The sequence below is a fragment of the Crinia signifera genome, chromosome 6 (assembly GCF_055691185.1).
Source record: "Crinia signifera chromosome 6, ASM5569118v1, whole genome shotgun sequence".
Classification (NCBI taxonomy): Eukaryota; Metazoa; Chordata; class Amphibia; order Anura; family Myobatrachidae; genus Crinia; species Crinia signifera.
Window position 1 is genome coordinate 66,819,823 of NC_139222.1, and position 27,014 is coordinate 66,846,836.

Consider the following 27,014-nt stretch of genomic DNA (forward strand, 5'->3'; position numbering starts at 1 on the left):
AATTTCAGGACTTCCCAGTGCTTCTGGAGAATTGAGTTGATTTCTCGCCAGTGGGTGTTAAAGGTTCCGATAAATCGGATTGTCTCAGGTGTGTCTTCTTTTCTTTTTGGTCTCAGAAGTTGGTCACGGGAGATATCGTTGACTTGTTCAGTGGCCCTTCTAATGAGTCGATTACTGTATCCTCGACGTTGAAATCGGGATACAAGTTCCTTCTCTCTCACATGGAAGGCATCGGGGTCCGACACGTTCCTCTTTGTCCTCATTAATTCTCCTTTTGGAATAGCTTTAATGGTTGAGGGCAAGTGGAAACTGTCAGAGTGTAATATGCTATTGGTAGCTGTTTTTTTCCTGAATAAGTCTGTAGAGATTGTTCCTTCTTCATCTACTCGAATTTTTAGATCCAGGAAACTAATCTCCTTCTGATTTACCTCAGAGGTTAATTTAAGATTGAGATCCTTCTGATTGAGAATCCCAATGAATTTCTTCAAATCAGCTAGATCACCCTCCCACAGGAAGAGTACATCATCAATGTACCTAAAGTACATCAGAATGTTTTGGGTGTACTCCTCCATGGATTCATGAAAGACAAATTCTTTCTCCCACCACCCCAGGTAGAGGTTGGCATATGAGGGGGCACATGCCGTCCCCATAGCTGTCCCTCTAACCTGGAGGTAGTGGGATTCTTGGCACACAAAAAAGTTCTTGGTTAATATGAACTCAAGTTGAAAAAGCTTAATAGTGAAACGCTGCGTTGGCATCTGTCAGATTAGGGACTAGTCCTCTCAGCTTATTATATAATTGCTATTGGTAGAAATGAAATGTATTGCATGAGATAGGACGTGGATAGACTTAAGTCAGGAGAAATAGAAGATATTGCAGCAGTAAATGTATCCAATACACATGTGAAATACAATGTTGCAACAGTAGTGTGCCTATAATTCATGTGGTTTAACCACTAGAGGGCAATCTAAGCCAGTAAATAATACCACTTGAATTGCTGTATTATAGGAATTTTCACACTGAACTGTGCAATAATCTCTAGTGTTTCTACACTGGTACACTATTACACTGTATATGATTACTGGGACTAGCAGGAAATGCCAGTTAGAGTGGCACTACTGCTATCACTTTTAGGGTAGCATAACCCAAATATCAGTGTTAACAGGTAATGCCAGTGAGAGTGACATCCCTGAAATAATACTAGATACTAGTGTGGCGATACATTACTATTGGTGGCAATTGTGTGGGAAAATTCTTTTCTTTTTTTCTGTGTATTAAAATTATAAAAAGGGCACTAACGGGATACTACAATTAAGTATAACTCGACAGAGAATTTAACACAAATACCTCTGAGTATTTGAGGAGTGTTACTCAAACCCGCCTTCTTTGTGAGGGGCGAACCAGTGAGAGGGGGTCACCCTTCATAATAAGTGCCCATCTACAAGCACAAACACACGAAATACACTAACCTGCCACCACTTGCGATTGGGGAACCAGTGAGAGTGGCTTACCCATCACAAGTGGACAATTTTGGTCCTGACTATAATACCAACCATTCACTGTCAGTATATATTTCTCCACTGTTATTTGCCAAATATATGGCCTAATGAACTGATCCTCAAATAAAGGATCTCCTTTGTCTTCAAGTCTATCCTATAACATCGCTCCCTAACTAACAAATGTGTTTTTAACACACAAACTCTTTATTTTTCTATCACTTACTTTGTCTGTGTAATTCATGTAATGTTTTAACCTCTCCATTATTTTCGCTATTTATGAAGTGCCCCCGATGTGGATATAGGGCATCTTAATACATACCAATAAAAGTTACGTTTTAATAATTTGTGCGTTCCCCCATACAGCCTTTCTCCTCTTCTTGTATAAATACATTGGTCCCATTTACACCAACACTGACCTGGGTCCGACCTGGGTTTTTCGTTGGTGTAAAAGGGGTATTACAGTTTGCTTCCTTGGATCACTTTGGAGCAAGATCAAAATCTTACAATGAAGAATATTTGGGCAGCTGGTACTTTTACAGAATGTGCTAGCCCTGTGGTTCCCAAGCTTTCTTAGGCAAAGAGATTCATCACTTTGGCTATAAATTATTTGATTTGTCCTTGTATCACCAACACGAGGCACCTCTGCAAAGAGTCTTACAGCGCGCAGATTGGGAACTACTGCGCTAATCATTTGTTTAAGAAGTAAAAAAAAAAAAAAGTAGTTGGCAATGCAAATCCATCCAAAATGTATATATATTGGGGGGAGGGGTTAGTCATTTTTGCATGTTTTTTTCTTCTTGGTAGTTTGGATACAATATATGTCCCTCCATAATGACTGGGGAAAAGAAAAAAAAAAAGAATAAATCGAAATACAAAATGTTGTGGTATCTGTTATTGTATTATATAAAAAATATTCTGTATACACATTATGGACCTTATTCTGGTCTGTTCACTTGCAATGCAAATTCGAATGGGAGCTCAATGTTTTTGAAATGCGCATTTCTGCTGCCACGGCGAACAGAGTTGTTGGTTACAGTTTGAACGTCATACGATTTCAAGGTAATCATCGCATGATCATGGTCGTTCAGGTGTGTACCCTACATAAGCCTTCTCTCATGACGGGTTATCATTGGGTTTACAGCAAGTTGGTCGACAATCGTTAGGTCGACATGGAGTTAGGTTAACAGGTCAATCGGTCGACACAAACATTAGGTTGACAGTCAAAAGGTCGACATGGGGGTTTTCAGAGTTATTTTACCTGAATGTTGACACAGTCGATGAGGTCACAGTTTAAAGTGCACCACATCGCTCCTGATGCTTCGGGCACACTATTTTATTCTCCCACCACGCCCTAGTGGATGGTAGGGCATGAAATACCGCCTGTTGGCTCAAAAAAAACCAGTGAAAAACCCCAATGTCGACCTTTTGACTGTCGACCTTGACCCATGTTGACCTAATGATTGTCGGCCAACTTGCTGTAGACACAATGACTGTATCCCCCTCATGACATGGAGTATATATTGTGGTTGATGTTTAGCAGTTCACACATTCTACCAGTATATAATTGTTTAATGGACAGAATAAAAAAAAAAAAACACAGAAGAGGCTGTTACACAATTTGAATAAATAAGTTAGTGATTAAATTGCAAATATATTCATCATATTTGCAATTGTTTCATAGGAACTCAGACTTAACATATGTTTAGATCAGGCATGTCCAACTTTGGCCCTCCAGATGTTGTGAAACTAAACACATCCCAGCATGCTTTGCCACAGTTTTGCTATTAGAGAATGCTAAAACTATTGCAAAGCGTGCTGGGATGTGTAGTTTCACAACATCTGGAGGGCCAACGTTGGACATGCCTGGTTTAGATCATCAAAGTCTCATGAGTTGATCATTATCACAAATGTGACCAGATGCACTAATCTGCTCCTAACTGCCATGTCAGACTATTTGAAAAAAAAAGGCAGAAGCTGATTGGTTGTTTGTTTATAAGTCTATTTCATCACTTTTGAAGCTTTGCTTCAGGCCCATAGTATTATTTATATATATTTTTTTTTTATATGGTACCACAAGCTCCGCAGCACCTACCAATACATAAACAAAAACAAGAATACAATGACTTACAGTACCTGACAATTTAGGACAAGTACATAAGAATCATTGCATCAGGGGACAGAAGGCTGAAGTAATTATTAGGGTTGCAGAGACTCCATTGAATAAAGTAAAAAATATTTAAATAAATTGATCTATATTTGGCTACATCTTTCACTCAAAGTGTGTGTATAACGCTGAGTGGAGCCTCTGACTCACATGACAGAGAACCAGCCCAGTGAGCCCACAGTGCCAGACACCCTCTGCCTCCCCATGTTGCCCAGCACTGCTACTCCACAGCCACCAGGTGAGCGCCCCCCGCCGCACACCACCCCCTCCCTGCGATTTGTGGCACACACCCCCCCGCGCGATTCGCGTCAAAAAGACCCCCCCGTGACCCCCCTCCTCCCGTGATTCGCGGCAAACCACCCTCCCCCGCGACCCCCCTCCCACGATTCGCGGCAAAAACCACCCTCCCCGCGACCCCCCCTCCCGCGATTCGCGGGAAACCCCCCCCTTGCGCGATTCGCGGCACACCCCCCCCCCCCCCGCAATTCGCAGCAGCCCCAGGATTAAATGGCACATGCAAAACACTGACATGGCTATAGTCAACAATGAAAAAGGTTGACATGAGTTTTTGAAGATTTCTTCTCATTTTCTGAATGTTTTCATATTCTTTGGCAGGTATTCAATGCCGGTGCGAGCGGCCGGCGAGGGGGTTAAACTGCGAGGATCACAGAAAACCAGTGATCCTCGCAGTTTAACCGCCGCGCCGGCCGCTCGCACTATGCAACGTTCCGGGGGAATCCTCGCCGTCACAGAACAGCGAGGATTCCCCTAAACTGCGAGAGCCGAGGCTAGTGCAGCAAACTCGCTGTAATTAGCCTCGATTCTCGCAGTTTTTGGAGGCACATTCGCAAATTCCCCCTCGCTCAAAAAACGGAGCGAGGGGGAATTTGCGTATGAGGGGGGTCAGTTGAATACTGACAGGGTGAGCGGTGACTGCGAGCAAAAAGTCCTGCTCGCAGTCACGGCTCGCTCACGGCATTGAATATATGCCATTGTCATGTGTCGACATGGACACCAATGAATTGCCACACTTATGTCAACATTTACATGTGTTGACCTTTCTGTGTTGATTTTTTTCTTGTGGCGATTCGCGTCACCCCCCGCGATTTGCGGCACAACCCCCGCGACCCCCCCTCCCACGATTTGCGGCAACCCACCCCCGATTCTCTGCAACCCCTCCCCTTCCGCAATTCGCAGCAACCACCCCGCGACCCTCCTCCCGCAATTCATGCCACCCCGCGCGACCCCCTCCTCCCGCGATTCGCAGACACCCAAGTTACAATACAGGGCATCTTTCATACAATTCTAACCATATTTCTCATATACTAACGTTCACAAATTAAGGAAGCGCGGCACCTTATGACGGTGTGAAGAGTGCCTGTAGGGCGCGATGAATCACCTAGTTGATCTATATATTATGTAAAAACTGGAGTTGCGTTAGTCCATATACCAGTGTGAAACCCGTAAGGTGTCCTGAGTACTGTGCCGCTTTTTCAATAAGCCGATCCCACTGCTTCAAACAAGTTCATACTGTATAGTAACGCTGCTTTGTGAACCAACCAGAATCGGAGCCTAAGAGTATTACAGATTATAAACATGCCTTCGTTTTTATCATCCTGAGTCTAATAAGGCAATAAAACCTCTTGATGGATTAGGATACATTAAAGGCTAAGTTAACTTAACCCTCTTAAGGTCCATACACACTGGGCGATTGTCACCATTCTGAGTGATTACCGGTATATTTTTTCCTGAGGTGAACGACTTTCCATAGGATGTTATGGAAAGTCGTCCTCCCCGTTGCGGATCTGGGATGATGCTGGAGCAGTACGGATGGTGTAATGGTTAGCATTACTGCCTCACAGCACTGAGGTCATGGGTTCAATTCCTACCATGGCCCTAACTGTGTGGAGTTTGTATATTCTCCCTGTGCTTGCGTGGGTTTCCTCTGGGTACTCCGGTTTCCTCCCACAATCCAAAAATTTACTGGTAGGTTAATTGGAACCCAACAAATTAACCCTGGAATGTTTGTGCTCGTGTACATGTGGTAGGGAATATAGATTGTAAGCTCCACTGGGGCAGGGACTGATGTGAATGTTCAACTATTCTCTGTAAAGTGCTGCGGAATATGTGTGCGCTATATAAGAAACTTAATAAATACACTGTGCAGCTTTTCAGCTGAAAGCGGCTCAAACAAGAAAACCGAGCTGCTTTCAGCTCAAAATCGCTGTGTGTGTGTGTGTGTGTGTGGGCCCCTAGTCTTGGCACCCTTAAGAGTCTCATGTACCTATACATATATTAGTTGTTCGAACTGTCCATATACATATATTAGTTGTTCGAACTGTCCATAAAGTCATTGCCCCTTATTTTTAGGGTCTTGAAGTTCTGATTATTGAAGCAATGAGATGTTATGATAAATTAGTTTATGATTAGGGTTGTGTCAACCCATATTAGGATTATTACCCTTAATGACCTATTAATCCCAAATAATGCAAATCACAAATATCCAGATAGCTGTCATTATATAAATGGTCATCCAAAATAATTTAGCGTTTCAGTATTGTCTATTTACTTGAGAATTCTTTGAAATAAGAAAATAGAATAGCTTTATAAGACTTGATGTTCAATTAATCTTACATATTTTATTAGGTATAATTTCACATTAATCCTATATTTATTAACAGTTTCTTATATAGCGCACACATATTCCGCAGCGCTTTACAGAGAAATAGTAGAACATTCACATCAGTCCCTGCCCCAGTGGAGCTTACAATCTATATTCCCTACCACATGTACACGCACACACAGACATTCTAGGGTTAATTTGTTGGGAGCCAATTAGCCTACCTGTGTATTTTTTTGGGATTGTGGGAGGAAACCGGAGTACCGGGAGGAAACCCACGTAACCTATTCTAAATCTTCCTTTATAGGTCAGTTCAGTAAGCTTCTGCCTTCCTAGAACATTTGTGTAGTTGCTTTGCTCACCTCTTATTTCATATTCCTAACCAAATAGTACTGTATACTCCTATTGAGAATTGCCATAATAACAAAAGAAATCACCTGATTATTAACAGGCATTGTTCTATTCCTCTTAATGGTTCAGGAAATGTAACAGGGTTAATACTATTGCAGACCAGTTTCAAAATTGTTGATGGAGTAAAATGTGTCCCCTTGTGACTACTAACACTCGTGTAGACGTTTAATCTGCTGTCATTGTGGTGTCCTTTTGACCATATACCACTATGTGACTGTTTTAGTGATTGCATAAAAAGGGTTGATGGTATTCAAATTAATTTTGTTGTTGCACTGCCTCCTTGTGGCTAAGGAAGAAATCTTCACAGCTGAGAGTTTGTCTTTTTTCCTTCAGTGCTCCATGGCAGCCATTACAATGGGCAATTTAATTTCCAGTTTATATGGTTTATACACAAAATTGCCTCCAGGCAGTGTATCATAATTTCCTGGTTCTATGTAGATCAGACAGTGTTCTTTCTTTCTCTGCAATAGGGGAATAAGTCCCCCATCCAAGGCAGGCATGTCCAAACTATGGCCCTCAAGCTGTTGAGAAACTATAAGTCCCATCATGCCTTGCCACTGTCTTGCTATTAGGGAATGCTACAACTATGACAAGGCATGCTGGGATGTGTAGTTTCACAACAGCTGGAGGGCCACAGTTTGGACATGCATGCACTAGGGCGAGATATTGCATGTGATACCATGCCAACTCACCCAGCAGTTGCCGGGCGGTAGGATCGCATACGACACACTGAGTCCAGATTACCTCCTTCCACCATGTAGCGGGTAAAGACCTGTGGAAACTTTATCTGGGTTTTTTGACCCGGGCAGAGGAGGTTGGCTATTGTGCCGTAATGCTGGTGGATCAGAGGTAAAACACATGCGATTTGCTACTTTAATCCGATTTATCGTCCCAATTCTTCAAAATCGGCAGAAATCTGGCAAAATTGATGGCCACCATAAAAGGCAAAACTTTAATCCAGCGGTTCTCAAACTGTGGGTCCTGACCCCAAAGTGGGTCCCGACCTTCTCAGCATGGGGTCGCGACTCCATGTTGCTCACCATCAGTCTTTTCTAATCTCAGTCAGTGATTCAAGCAGTCTGAAAAGTCTTTTGAATTGTCTGTTATGTCAGTCTCCTCGCATCATTGTGTGCCTCCACAATGCTGCCAGGTATGTGCTGTCTGCTGACTACACATGTGATGTGATGACCTTCTGCAGTCACTTGCTGGGGTCATGTCATTAATTGTAATGTCTTATGGGGTCCCAAAGCAAAATAGTTTGAGAACCCCTGCTTTAATCCGATAAGAATAGTTTAGACCAGTAGTAGCCAACCCTAGCCCTCGAGAGCTACCAACAGTTCACATTTTTCAGACAACCTAGCTGCTGCACATGGGGTTTTTTGGATGTAGATCCACAAACTGGTCTGCGCTATTGTTTGAGCAGACCAATATGAGAGGTTACTGTGGGGATTGCTGGGAAGCAGAATATATCGGGCGCTTGTTAAAATAATAAAGAGAATTTTGAAAAAAAAAATAAGGATTTTTTGCTGCAGGGAGTGGTAGGGGTGGGAGAGATAAAGTAAAGCGAATAAGTTGTTGTAGAATAGTTGGTGAGATTTGTTAGGCAGAACAAGTGCTGTTCGCAAGAAGGAAGAAAAAATAAAAATAAATGAAAAAAATAAAATTAAATAAAAATGAAAAGAAAAGTAAATTAAATTGAAATAAATAAATACAAGCAGAAATTACTAAAAATAAAGATAAATATAAAAATAAATACAAAATTAAATTAATAAACAAATAAAAAGACTATTGCAGCATGTTTACAATTCCTTTGTAGGAATAGGTAAGGAGGATAACAGTCCAGCTTGTCTAACTCACCCTAACTAGTCCTGCCTGGGGTCCGTTTTTTATGAACGCTCCGGGCGGCAGTGGGCGGCACGGGTCCTGCGCTTGTATGCGCCGGGCTTCTGTCGGGTTTCTTAGATCTCGGCAGATCTGGCTGGTGGCTTGCAGCGGCTGTGGATCTCGGCAGTGGCTGGTTCTGCTGGTTCCTCCTGTAGTACACATGGGATGTGTACTACAGGAGGTACCAGAAGAACCAGCCACTGCGAGCCGCCGCTCTGCCGAGATCTAAGAAGCCCGGTCCATACAAGCGCAGGACCCGTGCCGCCCACTGCCGCCCGGAGCGTCCATAAAAAACGGACCCCAGGCAGGACTAGTTAGGGTGAGTTAGACAAGCTGGACTGTTATCCTCCTTACCTATTCCTAAAAAGGAATTGTAAACATCGCGCAATAGTCTTTTTTTTTAATTTGTTTATTAATTTAATTACATTTTTATATTTATCTTTATTTTTATTAATTTCTGCTTGTATTTTTTATTTCAATTTAATTTACTTTTATTTTTCATTTTATTTTTTTCATTTATTTTTTCATTTATTTTTATTTTTTCCTTCTTGCGAACAGCACTTATTCTGCTAACCCATAACAAATCTCACCAACTATTCTACAACAACTTATTCGCTTTACTTTATCTCTCCCACCCCTACCACTCCCTGCAGCAAAAAATCCTTATTTTTTTCAAAATTCTCTTTATTATTTTAACAAGCGCCCGATATATTCTCCTAGCTGCTGCACAGCTGCACTCATCACTGACACATTTTAAAAGAATCACAGATGGAGCTAATTAGCTCACTTGTGATTCTGTGAGGAGACCTGCAAAACATGCACTGTTGGTAGCTCTCGAGGACTAGGGTTGGCTACCCCAGGTTTAGACTTTTTTTAGTGACTTGCATTGGAAAATCCGCTGCTTGGGTAGGGGTATAGTCAACCCCTATAGATATTACAGGTAAAAGTACAAAAAGCTAAAGCAGCGCTAGATTGAGTATATCAATAAACTAGTCGGGTTGTATGTAAATACTAACCTATTTATTAAAACAAAATAATACAAATTGATAATAGTAATAATAATATTAATGAAAGGTTAATAAATCCCTGATCCGGAATTTGAAAATCAGTCATTTAGGAGCAGTCACCTTGATTAAACATACTGTTAATTCAGGATGATTTGTTGAATCCTAATTCCTATCTAGTGTACACTAAATCATAGGCACGTAAATTGTTGAGAGGGTCTCACCACTGCGGGGAGTACTTGGGTTTTTCTTCAAGCTTGGCTCCAGTTGTTTTCACGATATTGCGGTTATAGGAGGTGTGATGCCGCTGGATCTTGACCTTGAAAAACTGATAGAAGTCAGTAAAACGCGTCTGTTTCAAGGAGCTCTCACCCCATTATTCTAAAGCTTAGGAATGCATTTCATCCAGAGGACAATTCCGCAAGGTCCATAGATCTTCACCCAGAGGCATCACACCTCCTATAACTGCAATATTGTGAGGACAACTGGACCCAAGTTTAAAGGAATAAACCTAAGTACTCCCTGCAGAGGTGAGACACTCTCAACAATGTAAATGCCTATGATTTAGTGTACCCTAGATATCAATTAGGACTCAACAAAGCATTCTGAATTAACAGTATGTTTAATCAAGGTGACTGCTCCTAAATGACTGATTTTCAAATATCGGATCAGGGATTTATTAACCTTTCATTAATATTATTACAGGTGGAGTCTCCCTTATCCGTGTATTACAAAGACAGAAATATTCCGAAAACCATGGTTTTTCAGAATGTGTTTCCCACCCCTTTTTTTCATACTTGCCTCATCCCCCGATGTCCACGGCAGCCTTCATGATCTTCTTCAGCGCATCTCCGGTCCCAGGGGTGCATTGTGCACACTCTCGCAATGCACCCCTGGGACCAGAGATGCCGCTGAAGAGGATCCTGAAGGCTGCCATGGACGTTGGCAGGGGACCAGGTAGGTATGGAAAAAAATATTCCAAAATCCTAAAAAATAGTTGCTCGAGCATTTTGGATAATGGATACTCAACCTGTATTATTATTACTATTATTATGTATTGTTGTTTTGTTTTAATTTACAGACAACCTTACGGATTTATTGATATACTTAATCTAGTGCTGCTTCAGGTTTTTGTACTTTTACCTACAAACAATAAATTTGGTATGATGTGGTGTACAGTAAATGTACAATTTGATTTAGCTATGGATGGCAAACCAAATTCATTGAAACAGTCCCCTCTAGTGGACAATGGTAGAAATTATATTGTAATACTTAAGTTCTATTCAGGATCCATGTGCCTAATTCTGCCTAACTGCTCCCTCCTATTTGGTTTTTATAATGTTTTCTCTATGAGTAAAGTAATATTTTTATTTTGCAAATAAATGTAATAGGCCACTCAAACACATTAAAAAACTATTCAGTACGAATTTGCCATTTGACTTCTGAAGGATGCCACTTCTATGCAGAAAGGATGGTCTTATGATATTCTCTATTTAAAGATCTAATTTGTATCACTATCTTCTGTAAATTAAATACAAAATTAAAAATTAAGGGGCCTACACACATGGAGATGTGCTGCGCTGAGAAGTAAATTATAGGGGTTGGGATGGCATGACGGGGTTAGTAGACACAGACAGACAGACAATGTGTCCCCTCCACCCATGTGTGTTGTACTAAACACCACACCCTCCCCTTCTTCACTTTAAATATACAAGAGATGTACCTAAGGCAGCAGTGGGTCCCCTGGAGGAGGCGGCTGGAGTATCTGAGTAGGCTGTGGAGGGAGCGCCGGGCAGAAGCGGGTGGGTCACATTGTCTGCTCCTCATCTCTTCTGTTTTTTTGCACCAGGACAGTCACTAGATCATGTCGTAAAGCCTCGGCACCAGCATTAAGAAAGGAGGGGAGGGCTGAGCCTGTAGCAGAAAAATTATGGAAATTACATTGGCTGGTGGGCGGGCACGTATTCCCACCACCACCACCACCTTCCCTCTCTAAATCCTCCACTGCACAGTGGTCTGTCAGGGCCAGTGCTCTGCTGTATGAACACTGGCCCTGACCAATTAATATCCAGCGTGCTGTGGCCCCTACACACAGAGCGATGTAGAGGCATTTTCAAAGTGATCTAGTGAGGGGTTGGGATCATTTGGTCTACAGCATGTTGGTTGATATGGTTCTAGGTCGACAGTCAAAAGGTTAACATGGGTTTTCACTTTTTTTTATTCTAATGTCGTCACAGCCGACATGGACACAGTTTAAGGTGCATCGCTCGCGACGCTTCGGGCACGGGACTTCGCTGCGCTTGGCACCCTATTTTATTCTCCCACCACGCCCTAGTGGATGTTAGGGCATGAAACACTGCCTGACTGCTCAATATACAGTGAAAAACCCCAATGTCGACCTTTTGACTGTTGACCTAGACCAGGGCTGGGCAATTGCCGCCCTCCAGATGTTGATGAACTACACATCCCAGGATGCTTTGCATTAGTTTTGCTATGTGGCCATGCTGAAACTGATGCAAGGCATCCTGGGATGTGTAGTTCATCAACATCTGGAGGGCCACAATTGCCCAGCCCTGACCCAACATGCTGTAGACCAGTGGTTCTCAACCTCGGTCCTCAAGGACCACCAACAGTGCCAGTTTTCCAGGTCACCTGGCAGGTGCACTTATTAGTCACTGACACATTTTAAAAGATCACAGGTGGAGCTAATTATCTCACCTTTGATTCTGTGTGGAGACCTGGAAAACGTGCACTGTTGGGGGGGTCCTTGAGGACTGAGGTTGAGATCCACTGCTGTAGACCAAATGACCGTATCCCTAGTGAGATCGCTAGAAAATGCCCCTAGAACGTTACATGTCTATGCCCCATAGAGTGCTGTTATTTCCACATCTGGCAGGTAATCAGTGTACGCCACTATGCACGCCGAAGCATGTATTGCTAGGAATAAGAATAACCTGTGATTACCCTCTTGTAAGATTATTGGCCTTTGTGTTACCCAAGCTATGATATGCATTTAAAATCTCTATATGGTTATAGACTTGTGTGTTTTTGCTGCAGCAGTCTCTGCACATACAGTATGGCAGCATGCTTTTTGCATTATCACAACAGTGTGTATGGATGACAAATGCATGTATAGGGATTATCCCAGTGTGCAAGACCATTCCTCCTCAGGTGTGCGTGGATGCTAGTGACAAAACTGTGCACATACTATAGTAGAGCTTATGCTGGTTTCACAACAGAAAGATTTGGGCTTAATTCCCCCTATTTCGATTCGTCTTACGACCAATTGTATGTAAAAAGAGCAGAATTGTGCATGTTTTCAATGCGATTCCGATGCGTTTCCCCACCGGTCATTTGGCCACTTTGGAGATTTTACCTGCTGCACTAAAGATTCCTTAGCTACATTGGATTGGGTAGAAATCGTTTGCAGATCGTGTACTCCAATCCAATCATGTGACCATCATACAATTTCAGGCATGGTTTCAGGATCACATACCTCCCAACATGACCCTCTCCAGGAGGGACATAATGCTCTGCTCCTGGGCTTAGCCTCTTAATGTATGATTGCCATCACCTGTGGGAAGCTAGGTAATTGATAAGAAGGATGTTGTACCACAGGTGCTGGCAATCATACATTAAGAGGGAAGTGCAGGAACAGAGCATTGTGTCCCTCCTGGAGGAGGTCACGTTGGGAGGTATGGGATCATGGTCGTTCTGGTGTGTACCCTACATTACACACAAGCAAGCAAGTGTTTATTTTAGAACCAGGCACATTAATCCTCATTTAACCCCTTCCTGACGCAGCCAGTTTTTGCCTTCCTGACAGAGCCCTTTTTTTCAAATCTGACATGTATCACTTAAGTGGGGATAACTTTTTTTTGCTTTTACTTATCCCAGTGATTTTGAGATTGTTTTCTCGTGACACATTGTACTTCAAGTTAGTGGTAAATTTGGGTCGATACAGTCTGTGTTTTTTTGTGAAAAATACCAAAATATCGTAAAAAAAGGAACATTTTGCAATTTTCAAAATGTTAAATTTTCTGCTTGTGAGACAAATAATCATACCACTCAAAATAGTTAATAACTAACATAGACCATATGTCTACTTTATGTTTCCATCATTATTTCAACATCCTTTTAATTTTTTTGGACACTAGGAGGCTTAAAATATGAATAGCAAATTCTCAAATTTTCAAGAAAATTTCAAACACTGATTTTTTTTTAGGGACCAGTTCAGTTCTGATGTGACTTTGAGGGACTTGTATGTGAGACACCCCCATAAATGATGCCATTTCAAAAACTGCACCCCTCACAGTATTCAAAACAGCATTTTGGAAGTTTGTTAACCCTTTAGGTGTTTCACAGGAATTAAAACAAAGTGTAGGTGAAATTTCAAAATTTCATTTTTTTTGCAGATTTGCAATTTGAATACATTTTTCTAAGGAACACAGTAGATTTTACTAGAGAAATGTGACTAAAAATTGATTCCCCCAATTCTTTTGTTTTCATAAATATCCTATATGTGGCCCTAGTGTGCACGTTGACCAAACCACAGGCTTCATAATAGAAGGAGCACCTTCTTGATTTTGGAGCCTCCTTTTTATGAGATTATTTTTTAGGCACCATGTAGGTTTCTAGGCACCATAAGATGCTAAAAGTTAGGAACCCCCCCACAAGTGACCCCATTTTGCAAACTACACCCCTCAGGGAATTCATCTAGGGGTATAGTATACATTTCAAACCCCCAGGGGTTTCACCAATTGTGGTACAACTGGGCAGTGAAAATGAAAAATTACATTTTTTACACAAAAATGCAGTTCTGGCTCCAAATTTTTCATTTTCACAAGGAATGAAGGAGACAAAGCACCCCAAAATCTGTGCCCCAATTTCTCCCGAGTACGGCAATGCCTCACATGTGACCAAAAAATACCATTTGGGTGCATGGCAGAACTCAGAAGGGAAGGACTGATTTTTGGATTTTGCAGCTCAGATTCTGGTGGAATGTTGGTGGGTGCTATGTCGCATTAGCAAGACCCCCCCACAAGTGACCCCATTTTGCAAACTACACCCCTCAGGAAATTCATCTAGGGGTATAGTGTACATTTCAAACCCCCAGGGGTTTCACCAATTTTGATACAACTGGGCTGTGCAAATGAAAAATTACATTTTTTACACAAAAATGCAGTTCTGGCTCCAAATTTTTCATTTTCACAAGGAATGAAGGAGACAAAGCACCCCAAAATCTGTGCCCCAATTTCTCCCGAGTACGGCAATGCCTCACATGTGACCAAAAAATACCATTTAGGTGCATGGCAGGACTCAGAAGGGAAGGAGTGATTTTTGGATTTTGCAGCTCAGATTCTGGTGGAATGTTGGTGGGTGCTATGTCGCATTAGCAAGACCCCCGAAGCACCAATACAGTGGAACCCCCCCACAAGTGACCCCATTTTGCAAACTACACCCCTCAGGGAATTCATCTAGGGGTATAGTGTACATTTCAAACCCCCAGGGGTTTCACCAATTTTGATATAACTGGGCTGTGCAAATGAAAAATTAAATTTTTTACACAAAAATGCAGTTCTGGCTCAAAATGTTTCATTTTCACAAGGAATGAAGGAGACAAAGCACCCCAAAATCTGTGCCCCAATTTCTCCCGAGTATGGCAATGCCTCATATGTGACCAAAAAATACCAGTTGGGTGCATGGCAGGACTCAGAAGGGAAGGAGTGATTTTGGGATTTTGCAGCTCAGATTCTGGTGGAATGAATGGTGGGTGCTATGTGGCATTAGCAAGACCCCCGAAGCACGGTGAAATGATGAACCTAATAATCCATAGATGTGTGGTATATTTTAAAACACTCCTTTATACATAGGCCGGGTTTGTCGGGGCAAGTTTCACAGTGGAAAATAGTATCCTTTCTTATTCCCTTTTTATAGCAAACTTTGCACCTTTTTTGTGTCCTGCCCTTTCTTGCAGTGGAGGGGATTTAGTTAGGAAAATGCTGCCCTGGTACAATACGGGGGCCAGTACTAGAAGTACTGGGGCCCTCTGTCTGCTGGTTCCCAAATATTAGGCCCTTTATGACTTCCTCTTGAAAGTGCATAAATGTCCCCCTCTGGCTGGTAGAACGGAATAGCACGTACGCGTTATACAGTGCCATCTGGATGATATACACGGCCAGCTTCTTGTACCAGATTTTTGTTTTCCACAGGGGACTGTACGGCTTCAGTACCTGATCTGAAAGATCCACTCCGCCCATGTACTTATTGTAATCTAGGATACAATTAGGTTTTGAGGTGTGGGTACTGGTACCTCATACAATGATGGAGGTGGTACTGTCTCCATGAATTGTTGTCAGTATAAGGACATCCCTCTTGTCCTTATATTTGACCAACAACATATTTTCAGTGGATTGTGCCCTGCTTTTACCCCTTCTCAGTACTTGGGCAATGTGCGTTTTTGGGAGGCCTCTTTGGTTCTTGCGCACAGTACCGCAAGCTGCTGTACCTCTTGAACCAAGGGCCTTAAACAGGGGGATGCTAGTGTAAAAGTTATCCACATAGAGGTGATAACCTTTATCCAGGAAGGGGTGCACTAAATCCCAGACAATTTTTCCACTAACACCTACGAGGGAGGGGGGGCATTCTGGCGGTTCAATTCTTGAATCCTTCCCTTCATATACCCTAAACCTGTGGGTGTACCCTGAGGTGCTTTCACACAGTTTATACATTTTTATGCCATACCTTGCCCTCTTACTGGGAAGGTACTGGCGGAATTTAACCCTTCCTTTAAAATGTATAAGGGACTCGTCAATACAAATAAATTTTTCAGGGATGTACATCTCTGCAAATTTGGCACTGAAATGATCAATGACTGGCCTGACTTTGAATAGCCGGTCAAAGGTGGGATCATCTCTGGGTGGGCACTGTGCATTATCGGTGTAATGTAAAAATTTAAGGATTATCTCAAAACGAGTCCGAGTCATGGCCATACGGTAAAGTGGGGTGCTGTACAGAACATCTGTACTCCAATATTGCCTAATTTCTGGCTTTTTTACTATGCCCATATGTAACACCAGACCCCAAAACGTCATCATCTCTACTGCATCTACAGGGGTCCACCTAGCAAATGATGACGTGGGGTTTTGAGCAATAAACTGCTGGGCATATAAATTACTTTGGTCCACCATTAAATTTATAAAATCATCAGAGAAAAATAATTTGAAAAAGTCAATTTCTCTGAGACCTGTTGAATCAAATTGGATTCCTGGGATGGCCAAAAACTCAGGAACCTGGGGCTCAAAATTGTCTGGTGGTGGGGTCCATACGGGATCAATCATTTGGGGGGGGTCTCAGCTGCTCTACAGGAGCGTCTTTGAGGGGGTCCCTCATCACTAGAGGAGGAAGAGGAGCTTAAGATGAATCCTTCAAACTTTATTTCAACACGGGGGGTATGTAGTGTGTATGTAGTGCAGAAAAAAAAATACTTTATACAGGAATTTGATCCCAATAAAAAAAAAAAAAAAAATTGAAGGGGTTAAAAAAAAAAAAAAAAAAGGTCCTGCGCCAAAAATTGAGCACAGATGTTGGTCAGTAACGTCTGTCACTGAACAGCGCTCAAAGGCAACAGGACACCCACAAAAGCAACGTGGGTGTAAAAACAATAAAAAAAATAAAAATAAACCACAGCACAGGCAGCACAACCTTTGGTGCAACTGACAGGTATATATATATATATATATATATATATATATATATATATATATATATATATATATATTACCAAGTGGTCGAGCAGCACGTCCTTGACAGGCATTCAAAGTGCAGGTGCCATCCAATTACCCAGCAGGGAACACGAATACAGACAGGAGGCGGCACTCTTCAATATAAAGCACACGAACAGCAGGAATACTTCAACGTTTCGAACTTTTATTAGTTCGTCATCAGGAGGTAAAATTCACAGTACAATGAAGCATTATTTATACCAAACATAAGGATCAGTGCACAAATCATACTCACGTATTTTCGCGCCACCGCCGGAGGTGCCGTAACGTCAGCGCGACAGGCGCACAAGGTGCGCGTCATCACGCAGGTAACACATACACCGGCGCGAAGCGTGGAACTTGCGTTACCATGGAGAAACAATAACAACGCCCGAGAGTATTCCTGTACCAGTTCCTGGTCAGGTGACCTCTATCGGGCTAATGTCATGTGACCTATGACGCATAGCTATACGGAGCATAATAATAACAAACGGTGAAAAGCATAATACCATAACCAGAAATATCAAAAAAAAGAAGAAATATATAAAAACACAGAAGAGACTGCCGTAGAGGGCAATATATGTCTTAGCAATTAATAGCAATATATAATGCTTAAATGATGTCACAATATAGTAAAAGGACCATATAGCAAAATTAATAAACGTAAATGGATAGCAAAACAATACAACAAGACACATCATGGAATTATGAAATCAAAGGAAGCAGTGTAGACCCCTGAACTCATTCAGCCCCTTGGGGGCCACAGTATTGAGACACTGGATCCACTTTGCTTCGCACTGTAGTAGTTTGAGAGAGCGATTGCCACCACGAATGGTGGCAGGAATGTGGTCAATAATCATATATCTAAGCATCGGCAACGTATGCCGAGCCTCCAAAAAGTGGCGAGCCACTGGTTGGTCGCTGGTGCCTTTCTCAAAAGCTAACTTTATCGCATGACGGTGACCAGCCATTCGCTCTCTCAAAGTACGGTCAGTTTTACCGATGTAGTGTAGGGAACACGGGCAGGATATCATATAAACGATGAAACGGGTAGTACAAGTCATCCTGTGGCGTAATCCATAGCGTCTACCACTATGGGGATGGCAAAAAGATGTACCAGTTATAAGGGCCCTACAGGTTGTACATTTAAGGCACCTAAAACAACCCGGGTTCTGTCCCAGGAATTGTATGCTGCCAGCTTCACATATGCGGGTTACATCAGATTTCACGACAATGTCGCGTACACTCCTGCCACGAGTGTAACACGGCATTATCGATATATCACCTAGAGGGAGAGTGTTATCCATCTGTATGAGTGGCCACAATCGTTTAGTGGTCTTGTTGATATCACCGCTAAGAACATTAAAATGATTAACCCAGGGCAGACGGTTCTCTGCACGTGTCTTCTTGGGTTGGTATTTGAGAAGAGATTCCCTATCTTTGGATAAAGCCTTACTCTTAGCCTCCTGGAGAAGACGAGCGTCATAGCCTCTAGCAACAAACTTTTCAAGCATTAAATTAATATGTTGTATGGCTAGGGCCTCAGTGCTACAAATGCGTCTAGCTCTAAGGAACTGAGAGTAAGGGAGACCGAACTTACTGGACCTAGGGTGACAGCTGGTAGCATGTAAGAATGTGTTACGGTCGGTGGGCTTGGTAAAAACCGAAGTCACCACCGTCCCGTCCACAATCCTAAGTGCCACATCCAGAAAATTAACAGAAGTGTTATCCACAGTGTAAGTGAATTTTACAGGGCTATTAGTAACATTATGTTGTTCGATCATCGTAACAAAGTCACTATGAGTCCCTGTCCAGATTACAAAGAGATCATCGATATAACGCGTATACAAAAAAATGTTCCGCGATATATCGATGCGCTGGAAAAATATTTCCCGTTCCATGACCATCATATACGCGTTGGCGTACGATGGGGCGAAATTACTCCCCATCGCACAGCCAACGAGTTGCAGATGGAATGTCCTGTCGAAAAGAAAGTAATTATGCGTGAGCACAAATTCAAGAAGATTAACAACAAAATCAATGTCAGGTCCAACGTAATGCATATTGTCACACAGCAGACTCCTAACAGCTGCAATCCCAGCTGCATTGGGTATGATTGTGTATAAGCTGGTAACGTCTATGCTGCACAATAGGCTATCACTAGGTATAGTACCGATGTTATTAATCAAATTAAGAAAAGAAGTGGTATCAAGCAAATGACCAGGTGAATTCCTAATACAAGGCTGTAGTAATGCATCGATATACGTGGACACATTCTGAAAAAGTGACCCACGCGCTGCAATAATCGGTCTACCGGGAGGAGCCTGAAGCCTTTTGTGTATTTTGGGCAACGTGTATAATAGAGGTACCACAGGATGTTGAACAGTGAGGGCAGAGGCTAAGTCGGTGGAAATGATACCATCAGCCACTGCTGTGCTGAGAATGTTATTCAGCAGAGCGGTATACTCAACGGTGGGATCCTTAGCCAAAGGGCTGTACACCTTAGAATCAGACAGCTGCCTGATGATTTCATTTTTATAATCACTGAGATCCTGTAGTACAACGGCCCCGCCTTTGTCGGCGGGCCGGATGACTAGATCTGTGTATTTGCCCAAATCACGCAGGGCATCAAACTCCTCCTTAGACAGATTAGCCCTGGAAACATTTTTAACCTTCTGCTTAGACACCACATTAGTAGCCACTTCATGTTCAAGTGCATGCATAAAGGATTTAATATTTACATTGTTAGACAATGGTTCAAAGACAGATTTAGGCTGCAAACGAGAAACCTGTAAAGGAATGTCAGTACAATTCTGGTCAGACGTGAGGGTAGGGGCAACAGGGGTCTTATTGAAATGTTCTTTCAATTTAAGTAAACGATTTAATTTGTAACGTTCAATGTCCCATTGCATTGGATCAAATTTGGCAGTAGGAACAAACGACAGCCCTTTATTCAGCACCCTCCGCTCAGCATCAGATAAGGTATGGGAGGATAAATTAAATACTATGTCCTCAATGGGGGCCTGCCTCTCCTTCCGCGACCTTTGGCATTGGCCTCCTCTCCTCGTCCTATACCTCCGTCGCGGGAATTGATTAGTCTCGTGCGAACCCCTAAAGGGGGAAGGACTTTCTTGGCACGTCGGGCAGGTTTGGTGGTACCATCAGAGTCACTAGTGGTATGAGCCTCCACAGAGGAATCAGTCCCATTCCTATCAACATAACCGTGTCGTCTATTCTGCCGGCCATAATGTCGAGGGCCCGATTGATGGTTGCCCCCTTGGGTCCAAGAATAGACAGAATTTTGCTCATAGTCCAAATTGACACGATTTAATTTCTGTTTTTTGAATTGAATCAAGTCACGTTTGTAGCCAATCACCTGCTTATTCAACTTATCAATCCAATCAGTGGAAGTATCAGCTGAAAAGGAAGCCTTATGTGAATCCTCAAATACTTTAATGCGATCACGCACCACATCAAGCTCACGACCTGATTCTTCGATGACGAGCAAAATTAAGTCGAGGCTACATTTATTAAGTATTGCTATCCATTTTTTGCAAAAGGAGACATTAAAGCGACCATATATGGTTCTCCCCCATCGATGGCAAAAGTATTCGACATCGGTAAGGTAGGCAAGTTACATACCTCCCAACATGACCCTCTCAGGAGGGACACATTGCTCTGTTTCTGGGCTTCCATCTTCATTTATGATTAGTATCATCTGTGGTTATTAATCACCTTTCTTATTAATTAACCTGTTTAAAACAGGTGATGGTAATCATACATTAAGAGGGAAGTCCAGAAACAGAGCATTGTGTCCCTCCTGGACAGGGTCATGCTGGGAGGTATGCAAGTATGATTTAAACAGCTGTGTGTTTGGACACTGAATTATAATACATCTCAGCACATCTTCAGATTTGTTATCATGTTACTATTTTTATTTGTTTTAATAGCAATTTGTGCCTTTTATCTGAAAAAAGCCCTGCCTATACTGTGTGTGTGATGTTATGGTATGGGTATAAAATACAATGTCCCAGGTGTGTAGGTACGTCTCTTAGTACAATCAGGCACCTACAGAACATTCAGTGTTAAATAGATATACTATACATGTGTCCTTGTGAAGTCAATTAGATCCTGATAAGCCCTGGTATGGGAGGAGATTGCCGTCTTTAGCGATTTGCTAGTCCTACCAGTAATGAAAATACTATCACAAAAACAAACAAAAAAACTGAATGTACTCCTTTTTCCTAGGTGACAGAAAACGTTAAAGTATTATGATTGTTGTTATTTATTCTTGCTCCCCACCAATAATCTACATACCTAGCTGGGCCATTGGCCCCTCAGCAGCGCCCGGGCACACGTGGTGTTATCACAGGCCAGCAGCTGTCAGTGGGAGCAGCAGCAGCGGGTGTGTGCGGGGAAGGCAGCGCCTAGCCGCCAGCGGGGTGGCCAGATGCATTTCTGATTGTCCAGGCGCGTCGTAGCCAATCAGCGCAGGGAGGGGCGGAGCTTCCGGTTGGTGGTGAAATCATACATCTGCTCGCCTGGAAGCACGCTGCTGTTGCTGCTAGTCAGACACATTATAGTGACTGGTAGTAATAGCGTTACTGCCCAGTGCCAGTCGTCTGCGCTCACCATCATTGGCGCTCTCTCTCTTTGACAACATGCCGGCTCTAAGGTAACCTCCCCTTCTCTCCTTACCTGAATCTGTAGGCTGTGCCTGTAGCTTGACATGCAACCTCTGCATATGTGGACAACTTTTACCCATCCATGCTGCAATCCTGTAACCTGCTGTCAGCTAGCATGCGTGTGTTGTAGAAGGGAGGGACTGTGCAAAGGCTTTTATTTTCACCTAAGTCTGCATGGAGCTAGAAGAGTGTGAACATAGATTAATTTTTAACCTCATTATACAGCTCGTGGTTAAAATGAGTACGGATATGCTTGTACATAAAAGCAGCGTTTGTTTTTATACACAAGCATGCTGCATTGTTTTGCATAGTGTATTAAATAATACAGCAATGTCCATATGGGTTAAAGCTGCTCCAAATATTTTAAGGGGAAAAAAAACCTTATGGGATGAAAGGTTGGTTTTTTTTTTTATTATTTTTTGCAGCACGTGTGCACCTGTTCTAATTCCCAATGACAGTTGTCCAGCATGTGTTCAGGGAAAGTGGACTCTGGCATTTGTCAATATTTGCAATTTACTAAAGCATTACTCAATGTCCTTGTTTTAACTTCTGGGGGAAGATCGAGGTTTAACCCTTTCACTGGCTGTGACAGTTTTATGGCCTTTAACACCATATGTGACCATGTAAAACTGAGCGAGTGCTCATTTATTTCTGGGAACACTTCCAAATTACTTTGGCCAATTGACTTCTTTCTTTTGACACCGTTACATAGTGCACTTGTGTTATTTAGCTGGAAGGCCACTGCACACTGCTAGCACAATAATAAGTTACAACACTGCGCAAGTTCATAGTCTGTGCCTTCAAATGTCAAAAAAAAGCAATGTTTGCATTCACAAAATCGCGTTATGTTCAATATCTGACCACTACTGTACGGTATTACCAAAAGAAAACCAGGTAAATTTATTTTACTGCTGCATTTCTTATCACATGGTTTGTTGCTTTATTTAAATGCGCTATACAGTTCTATAACAAATATTCTCAGATTTTCTTTGCTTTGTGTATGTATGTGTAAATAGATATCTATCTACCAGGGATCCGCAGCACCTATTTACAGGGTACATAAACGAATACGCAAAACTGGTGTACAGTTGGTGGACATGCAAGTTGGGATCTCTACAGAGAACATAAACAGCTGCATAAGCAGAGAATAGGTTTCAGTGTGGCAGAAAACTGAAGGATTTGGTTCCGTTAAGGATGGTTTAAAGGTGCATTCACACTGGATGATGTATGCACTGAAATACATTGGTGACAAATTTCCATTGAACTTCCCCAGTGTCCTGAATGAAAGATGCGGTGCATACACACTGAATGATTTGAGGAAAGACTAACAATCTAGCTACAGTTTTTTTTTTTTTTTTTTTTTTTTTAAAGATCTATAAATTGAGCTGCCTGTACAGTCGCCAAACCCCCTTAATGAACATCAGGCGAGTATGCGCATCATCGCTCGTAGCATACACACTGACTGATGTTTTCAGAAGGGCCAAAATGAAAGATATTGGTTAAAATAAGTGTGTGTATGCAGCTTTAGTAATACCCCTTTCAGACATATACGCGAAAATCCCGGGTTTTTTCACATGAACGCGCCCAGACCTGGGATTAGTGTATGTCTGAAAGGGTATGTCTGAAAAGATTTCACTCCCGGATACTGAGCACCTGCAATTGACCAGGGTTTTTCCTGGTATTTAACTCCCGGGTATAATACCTGGCTTATGTCTGAATGGGTTTACCCGGGTTTTTCAGTTTTAAACATGTGATGTTGCTTTTTTTGCTGCCGGGGCGTGTCCCATTTTAATGATGAAACACTGAAATGCTTGAAAAGCCTGGCTTATGTGTGAAAGGGGTATACCCGGGTTTTTCCTGGATTTGAGGTGTAGTGTGAAAGGGGGTCTGTTACTAAAATCCCGGGAGTGACCTGACCAAAATCCCGGGTAGTATGTCTAAAAGGGGTATAAGAGAAGGTAATCAAGACTATCCTGGAAAAGCACATGAGGAAAGCGGGCCCTTACATTCTAAAGGGGAGGGACAGATAGGGGTGACAGTCGGAATTGAGATTTTCACACTGAACCCGGGTTGCCCATTATACTCCTTTCTTTTATCCGGGGTTATTCACTTTGGTGCTTTCACACTGCACCTTGACCCTGTGTTATCCCAGTTTATTTTTGCGATGTGGTCGGGGTATATATCTAGCTAGTAAGGTGTCCTGTGACTGTAAAGGATGATGTTGTGAAGTACGTCTTGTAGACATCTGATATTTGAAATCCTTTATAGAAGTTAGCCAGCCAATACACAATCTTTAATATCAAAGAAAGGAAATAATGTACCTAGCCCTACTGTGGCTGATGGTTACTTATCATTTATAGTGTCGTCCCCCCCCCCCCAAAAAAAAAGTATAAAAAAAATAAATGTACCAAGTGCAATTATGATGATACATTTTGGTTTGTTTTATATGTTATAATAATGTCTCCCAAATATTTTCCCTCCTACACCTGTGTGTTCTTATAGAATCAGTTGGCTGAAAACCTATTTGAGCTGTGTACAGACTTTGGGATTTTGTTTAGACGGTTTTTGCACAGATCTTAAGGGTACATTCTTAAAACTCCTTATTAATACATAATTCTTGTGTCCAGATATGTGTTTCGTATTTTAATATGTAGAGGGGATTTTTTCAGCGCATGATGGTCAGCTCCTGCTGTCTAAAACAAACATTTGCGGTTTTCGGTACTTATGTAGTAACTGGGCTGCCGATTTCTAAATCGGGTCGGATCGGGAGATCGCATCGCATCGCATGCGACCATGCGATTCGATGCGATGCGATGCGATGCGATGACCCGATTTTTCCATAGGAATCAATGTTAAAATGGACTGAGTCCATTTTAACATGGAATTCAATGGGAAAAATGGGTCCTTTTCATACCCCTACTATCCAAGTGGGCATGGAGTTGGATATAAACCTGTGGCGAGCGTAGCGAGCCACCGAGCCCGAAGCGTGGCGAGCGAAGCGAGCCCCGCGAGGGGACGAATACCGTCCCCTCGCGGGGCTCGCTTCGCTCGCCACGCTTCGGGCTCGGTGGCTCGCTACGCTCGCCACAGGTTTATATCCAACTCCATGCCCACTTGGATAGTAGGGGTATGAAAAGGACCCATTTTTCCATAGGAATCATTTTAACATTGATTCCTATGGAAAAATCGGGTCATCGCATCCGATATCGGATGCGATATCGGATGCGATGCGATGCGATATCGCATCGCATCGCATCTGATTGTATGCCTTAACTTAAGGCATACAATCAAAAAATCGGCAGCCCAGTTACTACATAAGTACCCGGTTTTCTCTATCTAAAAAGTAGAATATGGGGGATATCCTATTAGTGGTGATTCACGGCTGCTAATAGGCATGGTCAGGGTTATCCTGTTACATATCTTTCCTCTGTTAATGGCTTTTATTGGGTACCTGAGAGCACTTCAAGCATAATCCCTGATGAGCAGCCCCAGGGACCTGTGATAACACGTGTGATCGAGGACCGATCCCTGATCCCATGTTTTGTGCCGATTTTAAATACTGCCTCTTAACTGAATGCTGCCATAATGACCATCAAGTGATTTGGCTTTGTGGATTATAGGATATCCCCCTTAGACCAGTACATGCTCCCATTTTGTATTGTATTGTATTGTAAATGTATAACTGATGTATTGGTGATTTGCAAATCACAACATAATAGGGTGGCTTAATGCTACATAGCCCAGGTATTTAACCAGTTAAATGGCTAATTAATGTTATACCGTGTACAGCTGTACTCTGTCATTTAGGGTACAAACCAGAAAGATTTGGCCTCAATTCCCCCAATTTCAATACAATTTCGACCGATTGTATGTAAATTGGGCATTCTTTAGATCCGACGCGCGTGCCTGCTGGTCGCTTGGTTGTTTTGCAGAATTTACCTGCTGCAGGTAGGATTTGAAAACAACCCCTTCAACTGGGTACAGATCGGGATCAGATGCAGATTGCCCATCGTGTGGTCGTCTCACAATCTGCTCACGATCATCATCATTCTGGTGTGTACCCAGCATTAGACACACTGTGGTCTCCTAGAGCAGAGCTGGTGGGGTTTGGGGGTGACCTACAGCTCACGAGCCAGCTGGTGTATATGGGTTACAGAGCAGTGTCATATCGAAGGTCTCTTAAGGCCCCCATACACTAGGGCGACTTGTCCTTAGGACAAGTCGCCCCCGACTTCCCCCTGAGCTTCCCCGGCTGCTCCCCGGAGGAGCTTGATTAGATTGGCACTTGATGTGCCATTTTTTACATGTGATCGTCTCGATTTATCACATGTAAAAAAACCCGGGGAGCAGGGGGGGGGGGGGGCTGGGGACTCTGTGTCCCCCGCTGCTGGGGACGCTGCGGGGGACAGCGTCTGTGTCCCCCCAGCGTCTGTGCGGCGAGGCGGTAGAGGGAGCAGGGGGGGCTGGGGACGCTGCGGGTGACACGTCTGTGTCCCCCCAGCGTCTGTGCGGCGAGGCGGGAGCAGGGGGGCTGGGGACGCTGCGGGTGACACGTCTGTGTCCCCCCAGCGTCTGTGCGGCGAGGCGGTAGAGGGAGCGGGGGTGGCTGGGGACGCTGCGGGGGACACAGGCGGCATAGAGCCGGGCAGGGGGAGCCGGCGGGACTCGGAGCTGTCAATGGTAGAAAAAAAAAGCCTATACAATGAATGGGCTGCCTGTGATTGGCTGAGCGCTCTCTCAGCCAATTGCTGACTGGCTGAGAGAGCGCTCAGCCAATCACAGGCCGCCCATGCATTGTATGGGCTTTTTTTTTTTTTATTCAATACTGACAGCTCCCGCCGTCTCCCCCTGCGCGGCTCTATGCCGCCTGTGTCCCCCGCAGCGTCCCCAGCCCCCCCTGCTCCCTCTACCGCCGCACTAGGTCCCAAGTCGGGTGGTCGGACGTGCAGCAGGTCCGACCACCCGACGCAGATCCGATGCGCAC

General features: G+C 43.1%; 2 protein-coding genes across 6 annotated transcripts in view; one reads left to right on the plus strand and one right to left on the minus strand.

Moving 5' to 3' along the window:
• Window positions 1–22,061, minus strand: part of AP3M1 (adaptor related protein complex 3 subunit mu 1) — a 55,470-nt gene extending 33,409 nt beyond the window's left edge. Inside the window, exons 1-2 of one of the 3 annotated variants that reach the window (XM_083146204.1) lie at window positions 21,663–21,808; window positions 11,306–11,496 (exon numbers count right to left, since the gene is read on the minus strand). The gene's annotated coding sequence lies outside the window, so the exon portion shown is untranslated. Of the gene's footprint in view, window positions 1–11,305; window positions 11,497–21,662; window positions 21,809–22,043 lie in introns of those variants that run through there. The other 2 variants (XM_083146202.1, XM_083146205.1) reach the window with 2 other exon arrangements.
• The window catches only part of ADK (adenosine kinase), a 279,777-nt gene that overhangs the window by 13,024 nt on the left and 239,739 nt on the right, over window positions 1–27,014 (plus strand). The window contains exon 1 of one of the 3 annotated variants that reach the window (XM_083146208.1): window positions 21,858–22,020. The exons of 1 other annotated variant lie outside the window; for it this stretch is intronic. In XM_083146208.1, coding sequence (XP_083002334.1) covers window positions 22,007–22,020 — 14 coding nt within the window. In that variant the 5' untranslated portion in view covers window positions 21,858–22,006. Of the gene's footprint in view, window positions 1–21,857; window positions 22,021–22,802; window positions 22,925–27,014 lie in introns of those variants that run through there. One more of the 3 variants, XM_083146207.1, reaches the window with a different exon arrangement.